Genomic DNA, 18,779 nt, shown 5'->3' on the forward strand with positions numbered 1-18,779 from the left:
CCAGGGTCTCACCACCCTCACAGTAAAGAATTTCCTTCTAGTATCTAACCTAAATCTCCCCTCTTCCAGTTTAAAACCATTACCCCTTGTACTTGGCCTGGTTGAACTTCATGAGGTTGACACGAGCCCGCCTTTCAAGGTTTTCAAGGCCTGTGGTTTTCAGGGCAGAAGAAAAGGTCTTGTATAATGGAGGCCTGGATATAAAGAAGTGTTTTAACCCTAGGGCCTGGCCCTGCTACGTGTTGTTAAATGTGGCTCTGGAGAATTGGGGTCCCTGGCCCCGCTACGGGTTGTTAAATGTGGCTCTGGAGAATTGGGGTGGGTAACCATGGCCAAGATGTCTCACCACCCTCATAGTAAAAAATTTCTTCCTGAAATCTAACCTGAACCTTTTTTCTTCCAATTTAAAACCGTTTCCCCTTGTCCTATCATTACACCTCCTGGCAAAGAGTCCTTCTCCAGCTCTTCTATAGGCTCCCTTCAGGTATTGAAAGGCTGCTATAAGGTCTCCCTGGAGCCTTCTCTTCTCCAGGCTGAACAACCCCAGCTCCCTCAGCCTGTCTTCATAGGAGAGGTGCTCCATCCCTCTGATCATCTTCATGGCCCTCCGCTGGACCCGTTCCAGCTGGTCCATGTCCTTTCTGTGTTGAGGACTCCAAAGCTGGACACAGTATTCCAGGTGGGGTCTCACGAGTGCAGAGTAGAGGGGCAGAATCACCTCCTGAGACCTGGAAGTCATCCGTCTGCCTTCATACCTGCTCTGCTGCCATGTCAGATGGTACCTCTCACTGAAGAAAGGGGCTCCTTGGAAGCGTTTCTCCTCTCAGCCACATCAAAGGTCTTAATATCAGGGTTTTTCTTTCTGGTTTGTCCCTTCCCCGGGTTAGGAAGGGGTTACTTGGAAGTGTTTCTCCTCTCAGCCCCATCAAAGGTCTTAATATGAGGGTTTTTCTTCTGGTTTGTCCCTTCCCTGGGTTGTGAGGCTGTCACAACTCCTGCTGCATATTTGTATGTCTCCCCTGCTTAGCCTGGAGCCTTGAGAGCTGCAGTTCTCACTCAAAGGACAAGGAATTTGTATCAAAGATACCTGGGTTCTTTACTCATCCTCACTACAGAGGTGTGGAAGAGAGACCTGCAGAGCTGTTTGACCATAGAACATTAGCATCTTCTTTGAGGAGCAGAAATTTCTGGCAGCAGAAATACAACCCTGGGGTGTTCTGTGATGGTGAGATGTTGAGATGTGATTGAGAGCACCCCTGAGAAGGACAAGGGAATAAAAAATGGGTCGTGGGCCAGCAACGTGTGCTGGTAGCCTAGAAAACCCCTCACATCCTGGGCTGTGTCCCCAGCAGCGTGGGCAGAAATTTCTGGCAGCAGAAATACAACCCTGGGGTGTTCTGTGATGCTGAGATGTGATTGAGAGCACCCCTGAGGAGAAGGACGTGGGGATAAAAAATGGGTCATGGGCCAGCAACGTGTGCTGGCAGCCTAGAAAACCCCTCACGTCCTGGGCTGTGTCCCCAGCAGCGTGGCCAGCAGGGTGAGGGAGGGGATTCTGCCCCTCTGCTCCGCTCTGGGGAGACTCCCTCCCCAGTTGCTGCCTCCAGCTTTGGGGCCACCAACATCAGGAGGACATGAACCTGTTGGAGGGGGGGCAGAGGAGGCCACGGAGATGCTGGGAGGGCTGGAGCCCCTCTGCTGGGAGGACAGGCTGAGAGAATTGGGGGGGTTCAGCCTGGAGAAGAGAAGGCTCTGGGGAGACTTTGGAGCCTCTTCCAGTCCCTCAAAGGACTCCAGGAGAGATGGGGAGGGACTCTTGATCAGGGAGGGGAGCCATAGGATGAGGGGGAAGGGTTCTACACTATAAAAAGGGAGATTTAGATGAGATATTGGAAAGAAAATTTTCACTCTGAGGGTGGTGAGAGCCTGGCCCAGGTTGCCCAGAGAAGCTGTGGCTGCCCCATCCCTGGAGGGGTTCAAGGCCAGGTTGGAGGGGGCTTGGAGCAACCTGGTCTAAGTTGAAGATGTCCCTGCCCATGGCAGGGGGTTGGAAAAAGTCCCTTCCCACCGAAACCATTCCATGATTTGATGATTTGCATACACTGGAGAGATCATCATCTCCTTTCTTTTTTTTTTCTAGGACTGGCTTCGTCAGGGCTGGGAGCGTGATGCACCTTAGGGAGCAGTTGACTGAAAAGGGCCAGTTTTCAAGCTTTACCAACGCTGAGAAAGGTAACGAGCTCTCCAGGGCCTTCCCCGGGCTGCTTCCCTCTGCGCCGCCTCATCCAGGCACCGGGCTGACAACTTAATTGTATGCTTCTCCCAGGCACGTGTGTTAATGTGCCTGCTGTGCTGTTCTTTTATGTAAAAAGGCACATAATTCCAGCTTTTAATACTCTACGGGCTTTTCAACTGAAATTTGTCCTGAGCTCTGATAGAAAGATGGGAATTGCGAGGTCTCTGCCTGGTGGCAGATTTTGCCAGAAGGGGAGAGGAAGGGGGTTGGAACTCGATGATCTTTAAGGTCCCTTCCACGCCAAACCATTCTATGATTCTAACAGAATTTAAACAAGGGAAATTTCCTTCACGTTTATACTTTGAGTTTTACCCCGATAATTCCAGCCCTGATGTCCCTTCTACAATCCAGCCTGATTTTTCATTCTGCCAAGATCGGCTTGTCTTTGAGTTCTGGTGAGTTATTTTAGGTTTCTCAAGGAGTGCAGTCTTGTTTTAAACAAGACAGAAAACACTTCCAGCTGCACCCCACCTCTCCCTGGTTGCAATCCCCACGTTCCCATCCACTCACAGCAAGGCCCTGTGTAGTTTACAACAAGAAAACGGGTTACACCAACACCAAAAATCACTGCAACAATCCAGAAGTACCTGGATAGTAAATAAGTGTCAATAATTCTTCCAGAAACAGCCCATAATCTAGTGGGTCAACAGCTATTGTATTTTGTGCTCTTGCATATTTATTTTAGCCAGGGATCAGAGAATCACAGAATGATATGGGCATGGAAGGAACCTCTGGAGATCATCTAGTCCAACCCCCTGCCAGAGCAGGGTCACCCAGAGCAGGTTGCACAGGAACGTGTCCAGGCAGGTTTGGAATGTCTCCAGAGAAGGAGACTCCACCATCTCTCTGGGCAGATTGTTCCAGGGCTCTGCCACCCTCACAGGAAAGAAGTTCCTCCTAAACATGTTCAGTGGAACTTCTTACATTCAAGTTTGTGCCTGTTATCTCTTGTCCTGTCACTGGGCACCTCTGAAAAAAGACTGGCCCCATCCTCTTGACACCCACCCTTTAAGTATTTATAGGTGTTGATCAGATCACCCCTAAGTCTTCTCTTACCCAGACTAAAATAAGCCCAAGTCCCTCAGCCTTTCCTCATCAGAGAGATGCTCCAGGCCCCTCAGCATCTTTGTAGCCTCTGCTGTCCCCTCTCCAGCAGTTCCCTGTCCTTCTGGAACTGGGGAGGCCCAGAACTGGACCCAGTGCTCCAGATGGGGCCTCCCCAGGGCAGAGCAGAGGGGCAGGATGACCTCCCTCCACCTGCTGCTCACACTCTTCCTGATGCCCCCCAGGATGCCACTGGCCTTCTTGGCCACAAGGGCCCATTGCTGGCTCATGGGCATCCTGTTGTCCACCAGGACTCCCAGGTCTTTTTCCTCAGAGCTGCTCTCCAGCAGGTCAGCCCCCAAACTGTCCTGGTGCAGGGGGTTATTCCTCCCCAGGTGCAGCACCCGACACTTGCCCTTGTTGAAATCCATCAGGATGGTTTAACTCTTCAGATTCTTGACTTTTCACAGCTGTCCCATTTCACTTTGAGTTTACACCGTTGGTGTTAGCACTGACCATCCATTAATGGCTCTGAGATGGTGGTGGCCTGGCTTGTAAGAGTGCAGGATCTGAGGGCTGGTTGGCTTTTTTTCATGCCCCCCCCAGGATTTGTGTATTAACCAAGAGCTTTCAGCTTTTAGCCTGGTTTTCCCCTCACCTAGAGTAAAAGAGGAGATTCCGGGTTCATAAAACGTTGGCTCCTGTTTATTTGGTAGCTTTTGCCTTCTGGATACCAGCAGCATTCCTGGTGTGACCTGTGCTTTTCTCTCACCTTCCAGATCCTGAGGAGTTCCTCAATCTCATAATGCAGCAGATCCTGGGAATAGAGCCCCTCTTGAAACTGCTGTAAGTTTCTGTATCTAAGCAATACAATTTACCCAGGCCAAGCTCATTAATTATCCCCCTCACGATCACCGGGTGTTACTTGTGCCTTTTCACCGAGGCTTTGGAGGCACAGCTCAGGGAGTTGCCTGCAGTCCATGTGATTTCCCTTGTTGTCATCCTGTCCCAGGTGACACGTCCAAGACAAGACACTTCCAAACTCTTCCCTGGAGGTGCCACCTTCAGAAAACGATGCTAAAAATCTTGTCTCATCCTCAGGGTGAGCCAGCGGTGGTTGGAGAAACGTAGGTGTCCGAGTTCAGTGCAGAGCCAGGAGTATCTGCCAGCCTTTGGGATGCTTTTGGGATGGGTCCAGGCTGTCGAGCTGGCTCAGGTCCATCAGCCTCTCAAACAGGCAGTCCATGGATGCAGTCCCGGTTTTTCAGGACTCTACAAAGAGGATGAGAGGTTGAAGGAAGCCAAAAATAACTGCGCTGTTCGGGGAGCACAGTAAGGGGATTGTTGGGTTTCTGTGCTCCTTTGTGGAGAGCCGTCAGTCAAGCCGTAGATGGTGGAGGACTCGGAAAGGCTGAGCACAAAGAGGACTCTGTGCTGGCAGCTCCCCCGCAGAGGGTCATCCCAAGGAAATCCTTTCTCCGCTGGCTCGGGGACGCGGGGGCTGTGGGAGACCTGCTGCAGGCAGCTCACCTTCTGAATGCACTGAGTTTTGCTCCCTGCCTTTTGTATGCACAGTTATAAATACATCCTTCTTCTGAGGAGGGGTTGGCCGATGGTTCTGTAGATTTTAAAACCACTGAAAGGTCCTTTAATATTTACATCGATGAGGGGAAAGCGAGTTTTGCTCATAGGAGCAGGATGTGACGCTGTGGAGGGATAACGAGACAAAAGATGCTCCTTGCATCCTCTCACTATATATATTTAGTATTTCTGGGTGGAAAAAAGTGCTTCGTGTCGATGGTCCACCAAGCAGCCCTTGGTGCCTTGGCTCCAGAAGCTTATGGAGGACAACCCAGTATGTCCCTCTGGGAGCTCAGATGTTGGTGGCGCCGCGTAAACAAGCCCCGTGACCAACTCCTTGCAGGTCAGAAAAACGGAAGGAGCAGCAGGACGGTTACTGTCACCAGATAATTATGGACAAACGGGAGGATCTGGTGGTTCCTGAGGTCCAGCAGTTAGTGGAACACTCCTTCCTGGCCTCCGATCTGAAGCTGATGGAGGTGAGCCCGGCTCCGTCCGCCTCTGCTGCTCTTTGCCACCTCTTTCTTGCTTCCTCCAACGTACCTCTGCCTGCCAACGAGTCTGCTGGGGGTCTGGTATATCTTAAAAAGCTGCAAAAAAAAGCAGGATACAGCCACAAGAGAGAGAGATCTTGGGGAATCTCAGCTCTGCTTTCCCTGTTGCCGTTTTGTCTGGTGAAGAACTGGAGCAGAAAGTCTTCCCTCCCCAGCAGCGACACGGAGAGTCTCTAGGACTTGTCTCTTCTGACCTGGTCATTTCTTTGCTTTTCTTTTCCCAGATCCCTTCTTGTTTCATCATCCAAATGCCACGTTCTGGGAAGGAATATAAAATGTTCAGCAAAATCATTCCTTCCTTGGAGCTGGATATAACGGATCTGCTGCTGGACAGTAAGTTGGTGGGCAACGGTAAAGCTGCTGGTTGGGACTCTGCGAGCAACCAGGCCACAGATCTCGCCTCTTTGGGTTGTGAGCAGATGTAGGGTGGGCTCACGGTGTGGTGGTTCTTCCCCTGACCACCAGTTTTGGCAGGAGAGGTCGGATTTTGGGTAAGACCTGGAGGAGACACATCCCTCTCACCCTGCAGGTCCCAGGGAGTGCTGCGTGTGCGAGACCTGGAGAAGGCCCATCCCTCTCACCCCTGTTGTCCCTGCAGGTCCCAGGGAGTGCTGCGTGTGCGGTGACGTCGCCACCCTGGAGTGTGCCGCGTGTTTCAAAGACAAGGTGTTTGCGGCCACGGGCCTGAAGCAGTTCTGCAGCTCCTGCTCCAGACAGGTATTGGTTTTCTTGGGGTGCTTGTGAAATCTTCTTTGGTGGCTGACAGCATAGAATCATAAAATTGTAGAATTGTGTAGGTTAGAAGGGACCTTTCAGGTCATTGAGTCCAACCATCAACCCAACCCTGACAAACCCACCACTAACCCATGTCCCTCAGCACCACGTCTGCCCAGCTTTTAAATCCCTCCAGGGATGGTGACTCCACCACTTCCCTGGGAAGCCTCTTCCAGTCTTGATAACCTTTTTATTGTAGAAATTTTTCCCAATATCCATCGTAAACCTCCCCTGGCGCAACTTGAGGCCGTTTCCTCTTGCCCCATCGCCTGTTCCTTGGGAGAAGAGACCAATCCCCACCTCTCTACACCCTCCTTTCAGGGAGTTGTTGAGACTGATAAAGTGTCCAAACCAGATTGAATCCTCCCAAAATACCCGCATTTCCTGTGCTGTCCCTGCAGCTGTTAAGGTTTGGGCACAAAGGAGCTCCTTCCTGAGCACCAGTCCCACCATCTCCATCAGCTTCTTGGATATTAAACTCTCTGCTTGCACAGAGCCTAAATAAGGACCAATCCTGTGTGGACTGAGTGCTGGGCCCTCCATGCTGGTTCACCAGGAGCATTCCTACACCTTTCTGGCCTTTTTTTGGAGGGTGGCAGGCTCACTTCTCAGCTTCTTGCTGCCAACCTGTCAATACAATGCCATTCCCTGGCACGTAGAATCAGAGAATGGTTTGGGTTGGAAGGGACCTTAAAGATCATCTCTTTCCAATCCCTCTGCCCTGTGCAGGGACAGCTCCCACCAGACCAGGTTGCTCCAAGCCTCATCCAGCCTGGTCTTGAACCCCTCCAGGGATGGGGCAGCCACAGCTTCTCTCACCACCCTCTCCAGGCTCTCACCACCCTCACAGCAAAGAATTTCTTCCCAGTATCTCATCTAAATCTCCCTTTTTATAGTGTAGAACCCTTCCCCCTTGTCCTATGGCTCCCTTCCCTGATCCAGAGTCCCTCCCCAGCTTTCCTGGAGCCCCTTGAGGGACTGGAAGGGGTCTAAGGTCTCCCTGGAGCCTTCTCTTCTCCAGGCTGAAGAAGGAGGGAGAAGTTGGCTGTGTGGGAGGCAGATCAGTTGGGAAAAAACTGGGGGTCTGACCTCTGCACGCTCCTCTTTGAGGCCAGGTTTGGTTTTCTCCCCACTCAGCAGTGTCACCCCATCGTTTCTCCTCAGGTTCATTCCCACTATCGACGCAAAACGCACAAACCAACCAGGCTGCACGTCCCAGAAGAGTTTCGGAGCCGGAACCCCCGGGGCAACCAGCAGGTCCCTCGTGAGAAGATGGAGCTCTTCGCCGTGCTGTGCATCGAGACCAGTCATTACGTCTCCTTTGTGAAATACGGCCCGGAGAACGAACATTGGATGTTCTTCGACAGCATGGCTGACAGGCATGGTGAGGACGTGGTGGTGGGCTCGGAGCTTTGGTGGTAGCTGGGTGCTGTACAGTGAGCAGCTGTGAGGGTCTACAACAGTCTATGATGCTAATCATAGAATTGTCTTGGTTGGAAGAGATCTTTAAGATCATCCATTCCAACCATCAACCCAACACTGACAAACCCACCACTAACCCATGTCCCTCAGCACCACCTCTGCCCAGCTTTTAAATCCCTCCAGGGATGGTGACTCCACCACTTCCCTGGGCAGCCTCTTCCAAGGCTTGATAACCTTTTTGTTGTAGAAATTTTCCCCAGTATCCATCCTAAACCTCCCCTGGTGCAACTTGGGGCTATTTCCTCTTGTCTCATCACCTGTTCCTTGGGAGAAGAGACCAAGCCCCCTGTTGCTACACCCTCCTTTCAAGAAGTTGTAGAGAGTGAGATCTCCTGTCATCCTCCTCTTCTCCAGGCTGAACGCCCCCAGCTCCCTCAGGTGTTCCTCAGAAGTTCTCCAGACCTTTCTCCTTAGTCTCCAGACCCCTCCCCAGCTCCATTGCCCTTCTCTGGACACGCTCCAGCCCCTCAATGTCTTTCCTATAGTGAGGAGCCCAAAACTGGACACAGAATTCCAGGTGGAGCCTCACCAGAGCCGAGTACAGGGGGACCATCATTTTTATGATCCTGCTGGCCACACTGTTCTAGATACAGGCCAGGATGCTGTTGGCCACCTGGGCACACTGCTGGCTCATATTCAGCCAGCTGTTGACCAACCCCCAAGGTCCTTTTCCACCAGGTGGCTCCAGCCATTCTTCCCCAAGCCTGGAGCGCTGCATGGGGTTGGTGTGACCCTCAGTCACAAAAGCTTTTTCTTCTGAAGCTCCCAACCATGATTCAGGCCCTCTCTTCCACTTAAGCAGACCCCAGAGAAGAGTATGACCAGGCCAAGCATATCTGAGGTCCTCCTAGTGCTTTCATCCTTGTGTTCAAACATGGGACTTCTGGAGCCCAGTGGGACTGGCCACCATGTGGGTGAGGACATGGTTCTCTTGTCCTTCCCCACCTTGTTGTTGGCTCCAGATCTCTCAGCTGAGGTGCTAAGTTACTGTCATAGAATCATAGAATTGTCCAGGTGAGAATCATAGAATGGTTTGGGTTGGAAGGGACCTCAAAGATCATCGAGTTCCAACCCCCCTGCCATGGGCAGGGACACCTCCCACTAGAGCAGGTTGCTCAAGGCCACATCCAGCCTGGCCTTGAACACTTCCAAGGATGGGGCATCCACAACTTCCCTGGGCAACCTGTTCCAGAGAAGGAACCTTTCAGATCATTGAGTCCAACCATCAACCCAACAAAAACCATCACTGAAGCGTATCACTAATTGAGTGTGATGGTTCCTACGCGAGCTGTAGGTTCCTCAAGGCCTGGTTTGGACTTTTCTCCTTCTTTCTTGGCTTAGGTGATGAAAATGGCTTTAACATCCCCACGGTAACGCTGTGCCCTGAAGTTGCCAAATACCTGGCCTTGCCGTTGGCCAAGTTGGCCGAAAAACAACCTCGGGACATGGATGGAGTCACCAAACGCCTCTTCTGCGACGCCTACATATACATGTACCAGAGCAAGAAGATGGCCCTTTACAAGTGACCCTGCCTCGGGCCGGTGCCTTAGAGACGTTGGAAACGTGAGCTCGGATCAACCCCTCAGGTCGTAATCGGTGAAAACACCCAATTCTGGGTGCCCCAAGCTCCAGCTTCTGCCTCTTCTGACCTCTTCTGGTGTCTGGTATCAAGTTGTCCACATTGGCCTGGCTGGGGTCGTTAGATCCTGTATCCGGCCTCATCAAGTGATGGTTTGTGCTTCCTGCAGACCTGGATTTTGAGTTATTTCCACACAAATTCATTCTCATTTTCCAGCCTCCTCCTTCCCCGGGCGCGCTGTAGCTCTGTCCTACCTCAGAGCCCTCCCCAACATCCTTATCATCTCCCTTCCAAAGCTGGAAGAACCAGAGGAGATCCTGGGCCCGAAGACCAGAATCTAATCAAAACATGAGCAATTATTCTCAAATTTGCAAAAAGTGCAGTCCTGAACTGGGTTGCCCAGATTCTGAATTTCACCGACTGGGCACCAAAACCTTGAGGGACACACCCAGGAGCCCCAGATGTGGAGCTGTAATTTCCCTCCTCCTCTTCTTTTCTCCTCTTTAACGAAGGCTGCACTAATTTTAATACGTGGCCTGTAGCTTTGTCTCGTGGCTTGGGTTACAGGTGGTTTAGGACCTTTTTTTTGCTTGCCAGCAGGGTTGGGACACCAACTGGGACCTCAACGGCTTCATGGCTTAATGAGCTTTCTGGTGTGTCCCCTATTTCTATATTGGGCGGCTACAAAGCATGGCCAATGTGTAACGAACCCAGACTGATAATGGTAATTAACAGTTGATATCAAGTCAGCTTCCAGATGTCCTTACTGAGCATCTGGGCCTCAACACCAAGTTGACCATGAGGCACCAGTACGTCCTCATGGTAGAGAAGGTGAACAATGTCCTAGAAGTGTTGCCAGAAGGTCAAGGTCAAGGAATGGGATTTTCACTGCCTCTGCACAGCACTGGTAAGGTCATACCTGGACTACTGGATCCAGTTTGGGGTTTCCCAGTAGGAGGGAGACAAAGAGAGTCCAACAAATGGCCATGAAGATGATGGACTGGAGCATCTCTCCCATGAAGAAAGGCTGGGAGAGATGGGACTTTTCAGCCTGAAGAGAAGACTCCAGGGGACTTGTCCAAAGGGTGCAAAGAGGACAGAGCCAGACTCTTCCCGGTGCCCAGTGCCAGGACCAAAGGGGCCAACTGGAACACAGGAGTAACATCAGGAAACATTTCTTCACCGTGAAGGTGACAAGTCCTGATGCAGGTTGCCCAAAGAGAGGTGGTGGGGGGTCTCCATCCTTGGAGATACTCAGGATGGTCGTGGGCAAAGCCAAAGCACCAAAGGTTGGAGAGAGACGGTGGCAGATGGAGCAACGGATGGTCCTGAGGATGGATTTACCCTGGTCCCACCCATTAACTGACTCACCAACCTCTCCAACCACAGAGAGGACCAAGGGGCACTGCTATCTCATCTTTTGTCATCTATTTAAAGATGTTCTTCATTCCTTCTCTCCTAAGAACTCAGGACAATCTCTACTCAGGTACGCTGGGCCTTGGGCTCTTCTACCTCTGATGCTTCTGCTCGAAAAATGTAAGTTTAATAACAAACTGCTCTTGGTTTTCCTGGAGTTTTGTGGGGGTTTTTTTTCCCTCTCTTAAAATGCTAAATGTCACACGGTGTCTGCAGCTGGAGCATTGGACCAGGGAGCTCCACGTTGGGTTTTTTTTGAGGAACAGGAGCCCATCAGGCCATGCTTTGTTAAGAGGGGAGATCGAGGTGAGATCTGGGGAAGAACATCTTTGGTGTGAAGGTGGTGAGAGCCTGGCCCAGGTTGCCCAGAGAAGCTGTGGCTGCCCCATTCCCTGGAGGGGTTCAAGGTCAGGTTGGAGGGGGCTTGGAGCAACCTGCTCTGGTGGGAGGTGTCCCTGCCCAGGGCAGGGGGGTGGAACTGGATGATCTTGAAGGTCCCATCAAACCCAAACCATTCTGTGATTATATGTCTGAGCCCCTCCCCAGCTCTCCTGGAGCCCCTTGAGGGACTGGAAGGGGCTCCAAGGTCTCCTTGGAGCCTTCTCTTCTCCAGGCTGAACCCCCCCAACTCTCTCAGCCCCCCCTCCCAGCAGAGGGGCTCCAGCCCTCCCAGCATCTCCATGGCCTCCTCTGGCCCCACTCCAAGTCAGCACTTGCGTTTCATTCCAGCTTTATTCAGCCATGAACCGTAAAGTGAAGGACGTTGAAGTCAAGGTTCAAGCTTGAAGGCAACGAAAGTCAGCACTTGCTTTTCATTCCAGCTTAATTCAGCCATGAACCGTGAAGTGAAGGACCTTGAAGTCAAGGTTCAAGCTTGAAGGCAACGAGTGTTTTGAAGGACCAGAGCAGCCACACGACGTGGCCATAGCCATAATGTGTAATGGTCTTTATTTCATTTTGTTTTTTCTTAGGATGAAGTTAATCGTGGGGATTAGTGTCATGTGTCCTCTATGAACATCAGGTTAGAGAGGTCAACCTGGAGCTGGTGTCAACCTTGACCAGGCCTCCACGCCCCAGGGCCCAAGTACAAAATGGAAAGAGATGAAATGTGGCCACTAAGCCAAAGCCTAGAAGGGGAAGGGCAAGGTGCATCCACCACGGATGTCCCACAGGACAAGGGCTGGGGACAGGCTGGGCCTTCCCATGGTAGGACTCCTTCTTGTGAACTCCAGACTTGGTCTCTAGAGCCATCAAGGAGCTTCGGTACGGGCTGCCACTGCAGAAGGTGCAGGGCTGGCAGGGCCACCAAGATGGGCAGCATGGCCATGGTAGAAGGCACAGGGCTGGTAGGGCCACCAAGATGGGTAGCATGGCCATGGTAGAAGGCACAGGGCTGGTAGGGCCACCGAGATGGGCAGCATGGCCATGGTAGAAGGTGCAGGGCTGGCAGGGCCACCAAGGTGGACAGCATGGCCATGGTAGAAGGTGCAGGGCTGGCAGGGCTACCAAGATGGGTAGCACGACTATGGTAGAAGGCACAGTGCTGGCAGGGCCACTGAGGTGGGCAGAGCTGCCATGGTAGAAGGCACAGGGCAACCAAGGAAGGCAGGGAAGGAGCATCATCTCCAGAAGTTGTGGAGACCTTTGCATCCCAGCTCCACCTGCCCCATCCCCTCTGTGCCCAGCTTTGCCGACCAGGCCTCCACGCCCCAGGGACCGGGTACAAAATGGAAAGAAATGAAATGTGGCCACCAAGCCAAAGCCTAGAAGGGGAAGGGCAAGGTGCATCCACCACGGATGTCCCACAGGACAAGGGCTGGGGACAGGCTGGGCCTTCCCATGGTAGGACTCCTTCTTGTGAACTCCAGACTTGGTCTCTAGAGCCATCAAGGAGCTTCAGTACGGGCTGCCACTGCAGAAGGTGCAGGGCTGGGAGGGCCACCAAGATGGGCAGCATGGCCATGGTAGAAGGCACAGGGCTGGTAGGGCCACCAAGATGGGTAGCATGGCCATGGTAGAAGGCACAGGGCTGGTAGGGCCACCGAGATGGGCAGCATGGCCATGGTAGAAGGTGCAGGGCTGGCAGGGCCACCAAGGTGGACAGCATGGCCATGGTAGAAGGTGCAGGGCTGGCAGGGCTACCAAGATGGGTAGCACGACTATGGTAGAAGGCACAGTGCTGGCAGGGCCACTGAGGTGGGCAGAGCTGCCATGGTAGAAGGCACAGGGCAACCAAGGAAGGCAGGGAAGGAGCATCATCTCCAGAAGTTGTGGAGACCTTTGCATCCCAGCTCCACCTGCCCCATCCCCTCTGTGCCCAGCTTTGCTACTGAGACCCCAGGAAGCACTTCCAGTTCCTGCAGGGTCCTCGGATCGGCACCTCGGGGCAGCAGCAGCATCATTAGAACCATTGATTCCCAATTAGTCATCTGGTCTTCAAAAAAGGATAGAAGAAGAGCTGGTCCTTGGCAGGGGTTGTCCCCAGCGTGGACACCACAGGGGACAAGTGGGGACCTCCTCACTGGCTGGCCTGCCGCAGCTTGGTGAGAAGGTGGTGCAGCTTCTCTGTCACTGCCACCTGGTAACAAGAGCAAGAGGGGACAATGAGTGTGAGCTCCCAGGGTGGCTGCAGCTCTGTGGTGGCTTTGCTCAGGTCACCAGAGCCCAGGAGGGTGGCCAGGTGTGTACTGATGGTGACAGCAAGTGGGGGACGTACCGGGTAGGGCTGTGGCTCACGGAGCCGGCGGTGAGCGGGACTGAGAAGGCTGAGGGACACCTGCGCGTGGTTCCTCACCTCCATCAGGCTGGGCAGTGGCTCACACACCTACAGGATGGAGAAGCATGACCATGACCATATCTATGTGGAGAGCTGGCCACCCAACCCCAATCCCCAACGAGCCAGCCCCAAGCTGGACTCTGATGCCACCATGTCCAGGGTGGCACCTGGGTTGTTGGAACAGGGGACATCTTGGACACCAGGAAAGGCTGGGGTTTAAACCATCGATTCTGCCATTCCTGCCAAGACACCACCACCCAACTTGGTCCTTCAGCCAACATTGGGGAGGACACCCCAACACCAGAAGGCAGAACCAACCCTGACCTGGCCATCTCTGAAGTACGTGCGATGGAGGGGCTCCACGGTGGTGGGCACAACCTTGCTGGTCTCACCAAGCTGCCCCAGGACACGGACCGCCAGCTCCTGCCCCGCACTGGGTGAGGGCTCCTCCTCCAGAGCCATGAGGTCCATGAAGGGGTGACCTGTAGGGATGCCAAGTTAGTGGCCAGTGGGTACATGGGACACGGGGGACAGGGTTATGGAGCTGGAGGGGACCACAGGTCAACAGGGAAGCACCGTAGCAAGGATGTCACAACTCACCGGCAGCATCATAGAGCCGATAGATGGTCTTGGACCCTGGGATGGTCATCTTCTCCTCATCTTCTGTGAGCTTCAGGCATGGGGAGCCATTGACCTCCACCAGCTGTAGGAGAAGAAGGTTAAGGAGATGGACACCTTGCTCTGAGGGTGGTGAGAGCCTGGCCCAGGTTGCCCAGAGAAGTTGTGGATGCCCTTCCCTGGAAGTGTTCAAGGCCAGGTTGGAAGGGGCTTGGAGCAACCTGGTCTGGTGGGAGGTGTCCCTGCCCAGGGTAGGGGGGCTGGAAGGAGATGATCTTTGAAGGTCCCTTCCAACCTAAACCATTCTAGAAGTTGATGAAGTTGACCTACCTTGTAAACGCAGCCCAGTGATGGCTGCAGGGGACACGTCACCAGGTTTGTCCCGACACCGATCATGTTGATCTCGCTCCCCTGGTGTGGCAGAGAAGATGGTGGCCATCAGAAGGCCAGCCCTACCACCAGTTTTTAAGCCCAGGGCAAAACCAGAGCCACAGGGTAGGTCAGAGGATGCTCCAACCCAAGGTTCCTGGTGTCTGTCTGTCCATCCATCCCACCAAGAAGCGCAGAAGCTGCTCTCACCCAGGGAGAAAGTCCCAGGTGATGCTCATGGCCACCCCTCAGCGGTGCCAGCAAAAGCCCAGGTGACATCCCAACCCCACCAGGAGCTCCCTCACCTCCCGGCTGAACTCCTCCAGGCTCTGCTCACTGATGTCATTGCTGACGGCGATGGGGATGGTCTCAAACCAGGGCACCTGGAAGCTGGGAGGTGACACGGGGGGGTTAAAGGTGACACCTGGCTCTGCTTTCAGCACCCAACTCAAGGTCTCCAAGGTGATGAAGCCACCAGGGACTGGTGGGGAGGGACTCACTGAGCACCGCAGGCTCGGAGGACTTGGCGGATCTCCTTGGATTGCTGGGCCAGGTCCCCGCTGTCCAGGCGCACCCCGATGGCCCGGTAGCCCAACTGGTGGAGGGCCAACGCCACCGCGCAGAAGTTGGGCAAACCACTCCTGGGATGGGGTGAGGAGAAGGTTAGTCCTGGTGGGACAGGGACCCAGGGCAGATCCAACAGCCCATCCCAGCCCCACATCCACCAACAGTGAAGCACAGGTAGAAATGTCCCTCGTTGAAGGCCACCAAGCAAGGAGGGATGTGTTTGTTGGCCACCATGGCAAAACCATCCCACTGTTCTGGTTTGAGCGAGGACTCAGGACTAATTAGTGTTATTAATGTTAATTATTTAGTCTTATCCTATTATATCTATTTATATTTCAATCCTGGGGTTTCCTTGGTTTTCTCCGATGGGTTCCCCCTGGGTGGGGAGGGGTCATCAGTGACAGAGTAATTGTCTAAATGACAATAAATTGTGTGTTCCTCACACCATAACACGGGGCACCACGGAGCTGGGGAGGAACAGCACCAGGACTGGGGTCACTGGTGGGAGTGGGATTTGGGAAAGCCCCAGGAGGGATGAGGAGATGCTGGGACATGGCAGGTGACACCAGCACAAGGTAACACCTTTCCATGGCCTTGGGGTGGGGACATGATCAACCTCAGGCAGGAGATCCCCAAGGATTCAACTCGGTTTTCCTTGGGTTTTTTCCCAGTTCCCCTTTCCTGGGTGGGGGGAAATGGTTGAGGGTTCCTCCAAGTGTCACCTCCACTCAGTGTCCCTCACCTCCTGACGCAGTAGGTGTCCAGCAGCCCCTGGAAGTCCTGGGGGAAGGTGACAGCGTAGGACACGAAGGCGGCCAGCTCGCCCTGGTTGGTCTTCTCCAGGGGGGTCCCCAGCAGGTCACACACCCTCCGCAGCCACTGCTTGGTCAAGGATGGAAGATCCACTGGTTCTCCTCCTGCCAGTGGTGGCAGCTCCTGTCCATAGAGGAGAGGGGGTGACACAGGCATTGGGACACTCCTTGTGACATCCTCATCCTCGTCCCCCATCCGTGGTGACACTCACCCTGGGCCTCACCTCCTCCAGGGAGGTGAAGGACATGATGAAGGAGTGGGCGATGGTGCCACGCACCGGGATGCCGTAGAGCTTCCCCGCCAGGATGTTGCTGGTGCAGTCGAAGCCTGCGAGGAAGGACGGAGGAGGAGGGGACACACGGGTGACAGCGTGGCCGCGGCGCCGTGGGGCACCATGGGGCAGCACTCACCCCCGATGTAGGAGTATTTGGAGGCTGAAAGGGCACCATCCGGTCCCTGAGCGCGACGGAGCCCGATCTCCATCAGCTTCATGTCCGGGCCGGCGAGGAGGCGGAAGCGGGCAGCGTTGGTGGCCACCAAGCTGTGGAGAAGAAGGGACAGGTGAGAACAAGCCAGGTTGAACATGGAGCCAAGGGTTGAGGAGCTCCAGGACCTTCTTTGCTTGACCACAGCCAAGCTGTAGGAACGTGACAGGGACCTCAGTGGGACTCGGAGGGTTTGGTACAGCAGAGAGGGACGCTGTCCCCAGCAGTCCCCAACACCTTGGGGAGGCTGTGGAGAAGAAGGGACAGGTGACAACAAGCCATGAAGCCAAGGGTTGGGGAGCTCCGGGACCTTCTTTGCTCAACCACAGCCAAGGTGTAGGAACGTGACAGGGACCTCAGTGGGACTCGGAGGGTTTGGTACAGCAGAGAGGGACGCTGTCCCCAGCAGTCCCCAACACCTTGGGGACCAGAGTAGGACATGTCCCCTACCTGGCATAGTTGACCAGGCACAGCAACGTGGTCTCCAGCAGCTGCACCACCAGCAGCGGCCCCTTCACCTGTAGGAACGGGACCTGTGGGGACAGCCAGGCAGTGACATCCCCGTCCTCCCTGGGGACACAAGAGCAGATGTCCCCAAACCCCAGGGAGGGGACTGAGCGTGTCCCACCCTGGCGAAGACGACGGAGCCCTCCGGCACGGCGGTCAGTGTCACCTCCGAGGCGTCCAGGGTGGCCAAGTAGTCGAAGAAGGCGTCCTCGGTGGTGCTGGGCAGGACGGAGCGCAGGTAGGCAACGTCTGTGGGGACAGACGGCCACCAAGGTGGATTGTCCCCTGAGCCACAGACAGGCTGGAACCCCCTCCATGGCTGGGACAGGTGACAGTTGGTGGCCAGGGTTGTCCCCAACCCTTGGCCTCCCCAAGTGCCCTCTTGAGGGACTGTCCATGGGAGCACTGTCCTCCTGGAGGGTGTCCTAATGTTCCCCAAGTTTCCTTGAAGGTTGTCTATGTCTATGCCTGTATTGTCCTGAAGGGTTCACCTGTCCCCCGGGTCCCTCCAAGGGATGTCCCTGCTCCCCTTCCCCATCCCACCACCCCTCAAGTCCTCCTGTCCCTCTTCAGCCTTCCCTGTCCTTCCAGGTCCCCCTGAAAGATCCCCCCTGAGGGATGTCCCTGTCCCAACCAGGTCCCCTGTTCCCCAGGTCCTTCTGAGGGATGTCCCTGCCCCCCTTCCCCATCCCACCACCCCTCAAGTCCTCCTGTCCCTCTTCAGCCTTCCCTGTCCTTCCAGGTCCTCCTGAAAGATCCCCCTGAGGAGCCCCCTGATCCCTGAAGGATGTCCCTGTCCCAACCAGGTCCCCTGTTCCCCAGGTCCTTCTGAGGGATGTCCCTGTCCCCTGTAAGTCCCCCCGAGGGGTTCCCCTGTCCCCAGGCCCCCCCCCGAGGTCTGTCCCTCTCCCCTCAGCCCCCCCAAGAGCTCCCTGTTCCCCAAGTCCTTCTGAGGGATGTCCCTGTCCCCTGTAAGTCCCCCCGAGGGGTTCCCCTGTCCCCAGGCCCCCCCCCGAGGTCTGTCCCTCTCCCCTCAGCCCCCCCAAGAGCTCCCTGTTCCCCAAGTCCTTCTGAGGGATGTCCCTGTCCCCTGTAAGTCCCCCCGAGGGGTTCCCCTGTCCCCAGGCCCCCCCCCGAGGTCTGTCCCTCTCCCCTCAGCCCCCCCAAGAGCTCCCTGTTCCCCAAGTCCTTCTGAGGGATGTCCCTGTCCCAACCAGGTCCCCTGTTCCCCAGGTCCTTCTGAGGGATGTCCCAGTCTCCACCAGGTCCCTCTGAGGGGAGGGCTCTCCTAGTGCCCCTGAGAGATGGCCCTGTCCTTCTAGAAGCTGTCTCTGTCCCCAACAGGTCCCCCTGAGGGGTTCCCCTGTCCCCCAGGTCCCCCTGGAGGGTTGTCCCAGTCACTCTGAGGGACTTCCCTGTCCCCACCAGGTCCCCCTGCTCCTCAGGTGCAGGTCCTCCTAAGTGCTGTCCCACTGAAGCTGGTCCCTGTCCCCACCAGGTTGCTCTGAGGGATGTCCCTGCCCCCAGTAAGTCCCCCCAAAGGGTTCTCCTGTCCCAAGTCACCCCCCCGAGGTCTGTCCCTCTCCCCTCAGCCCCCCCAAGATCTCCCTGTTCCCCAAGTCCTTCTGAGGGATGTCCCAGTCTCCACCAGGTCCCTCTGAAGGGTCTCCTAGTGCCCCTGAGAGATGGCCCTTTCTCTCCCAAATTCCCCTGAAGGGTCCCCTCCCTGTCCCTAGGGTCCCTCTGAGGGATGTCCCTGTCCCCCTCCCCACCAGGTCCCTCTGAGGGATGTCCCTGTCCCCCGTAAGTCCCCCCGAGGGGTTCCCCTGTCCCCAGGGACACCCCCCCCCGAGGTCTGTCCCTCTGTAGGTCTCCTGTCCCCGTCCCCTGGAGGACCCCCCTGAACGGTTCCCCCATC

General features: G+C 54.9%; 2 protein-coding genes across 2 annotated transcripts in view; one reads left to right on the forward strand and one right to left on the reverse strand.

Moving 5' to 3' along the window:
- Positions 1 to 10,876, forward strand: part of LOC106902074 (ubiquitin carboxyl-terminal hydrolase CYLD-like) — a 17,468-nt gene extending 6,592 nt beyond the window's left edge. The window contains exons 8-14 of the mRNA XM_014965248.1: positions 2,141 to 2,232; positions 4,120 to 4,186; positions 5,265 to 5,400; positions 5,700 to 5,808; positions 6,074 to 6,192; positions 7,414 to 7,633; positions 9,073 to 10,876. Of these exons, the coding sequence (XP_014820734.1) occupies positions 2,141 to 2,232; positions 4,120 to 4,186; positions 5,265 to 5,400; positions 5,700 to 5,808; positions 6,074 to 6,192; positions 7,414 to 7,633; positions 9,073 to 9,257 (928 nt within the window). The 3' untranslated portion in view covers positions 9,258 to 10,876. The remainder of the gene's footprint in view (positions 1 to 2,140; positions 2,233 to 4,119; positions 4,187 to 5,264; positions 5,401 to 5,699; positions 5,809 to 6,073; positions 6,193 to 7,413; positions 7,634 to 9,072) is intronic.
- A 2,008-nt stretch (positions 10,877 to 12,884) lies between these two features.
- On the reverse strand, positions 12,885 to 17,348 carry NAPRT (nicotinate phosphoribosyltransferase; the record flags this gene model as incomplete). The annotated part of the gene is made up of 12 exons (XM_014965229.1): positions 12,885 to 13,304; positions 13,443 to 13,550; positions 13,827 to 13,984; positions 14,103 to 14,205; positions 14,451 to 14,531; positions 14,795 to 14,879; positions 14,990 to 15,130; positions 15,799 to 15,992; positions 16,081 to 16,196; positions 16,280 to 16,410; positions 16,805 to 16,887; positions 16,983 to 17,348. Coding segments are annotated over 12 exons (1,626 nt in total), but the record flags the coding sequence as incomplete, so codon positions are not given.
- Between the last annotated feature and the right edge of the window lie 1,431 nt (positions 17,349 to 18,779).

Source organism: Calidris pugnax, unplaced genomic scaffold, assembly GCF_001431845.1.
Source record: "Calidris pugnax isolate Ruff unplaced genomic scaffold, ASM143184v1 scaffold41, whole genome shotgun sequence".
In the NCBI taxonomy this organism is placed as follows: Eukaryota; Metazoa; Chordata; class Aves; order Charadriiformes; family Scolopacidae; genus Calidris; species Calidris pugnax.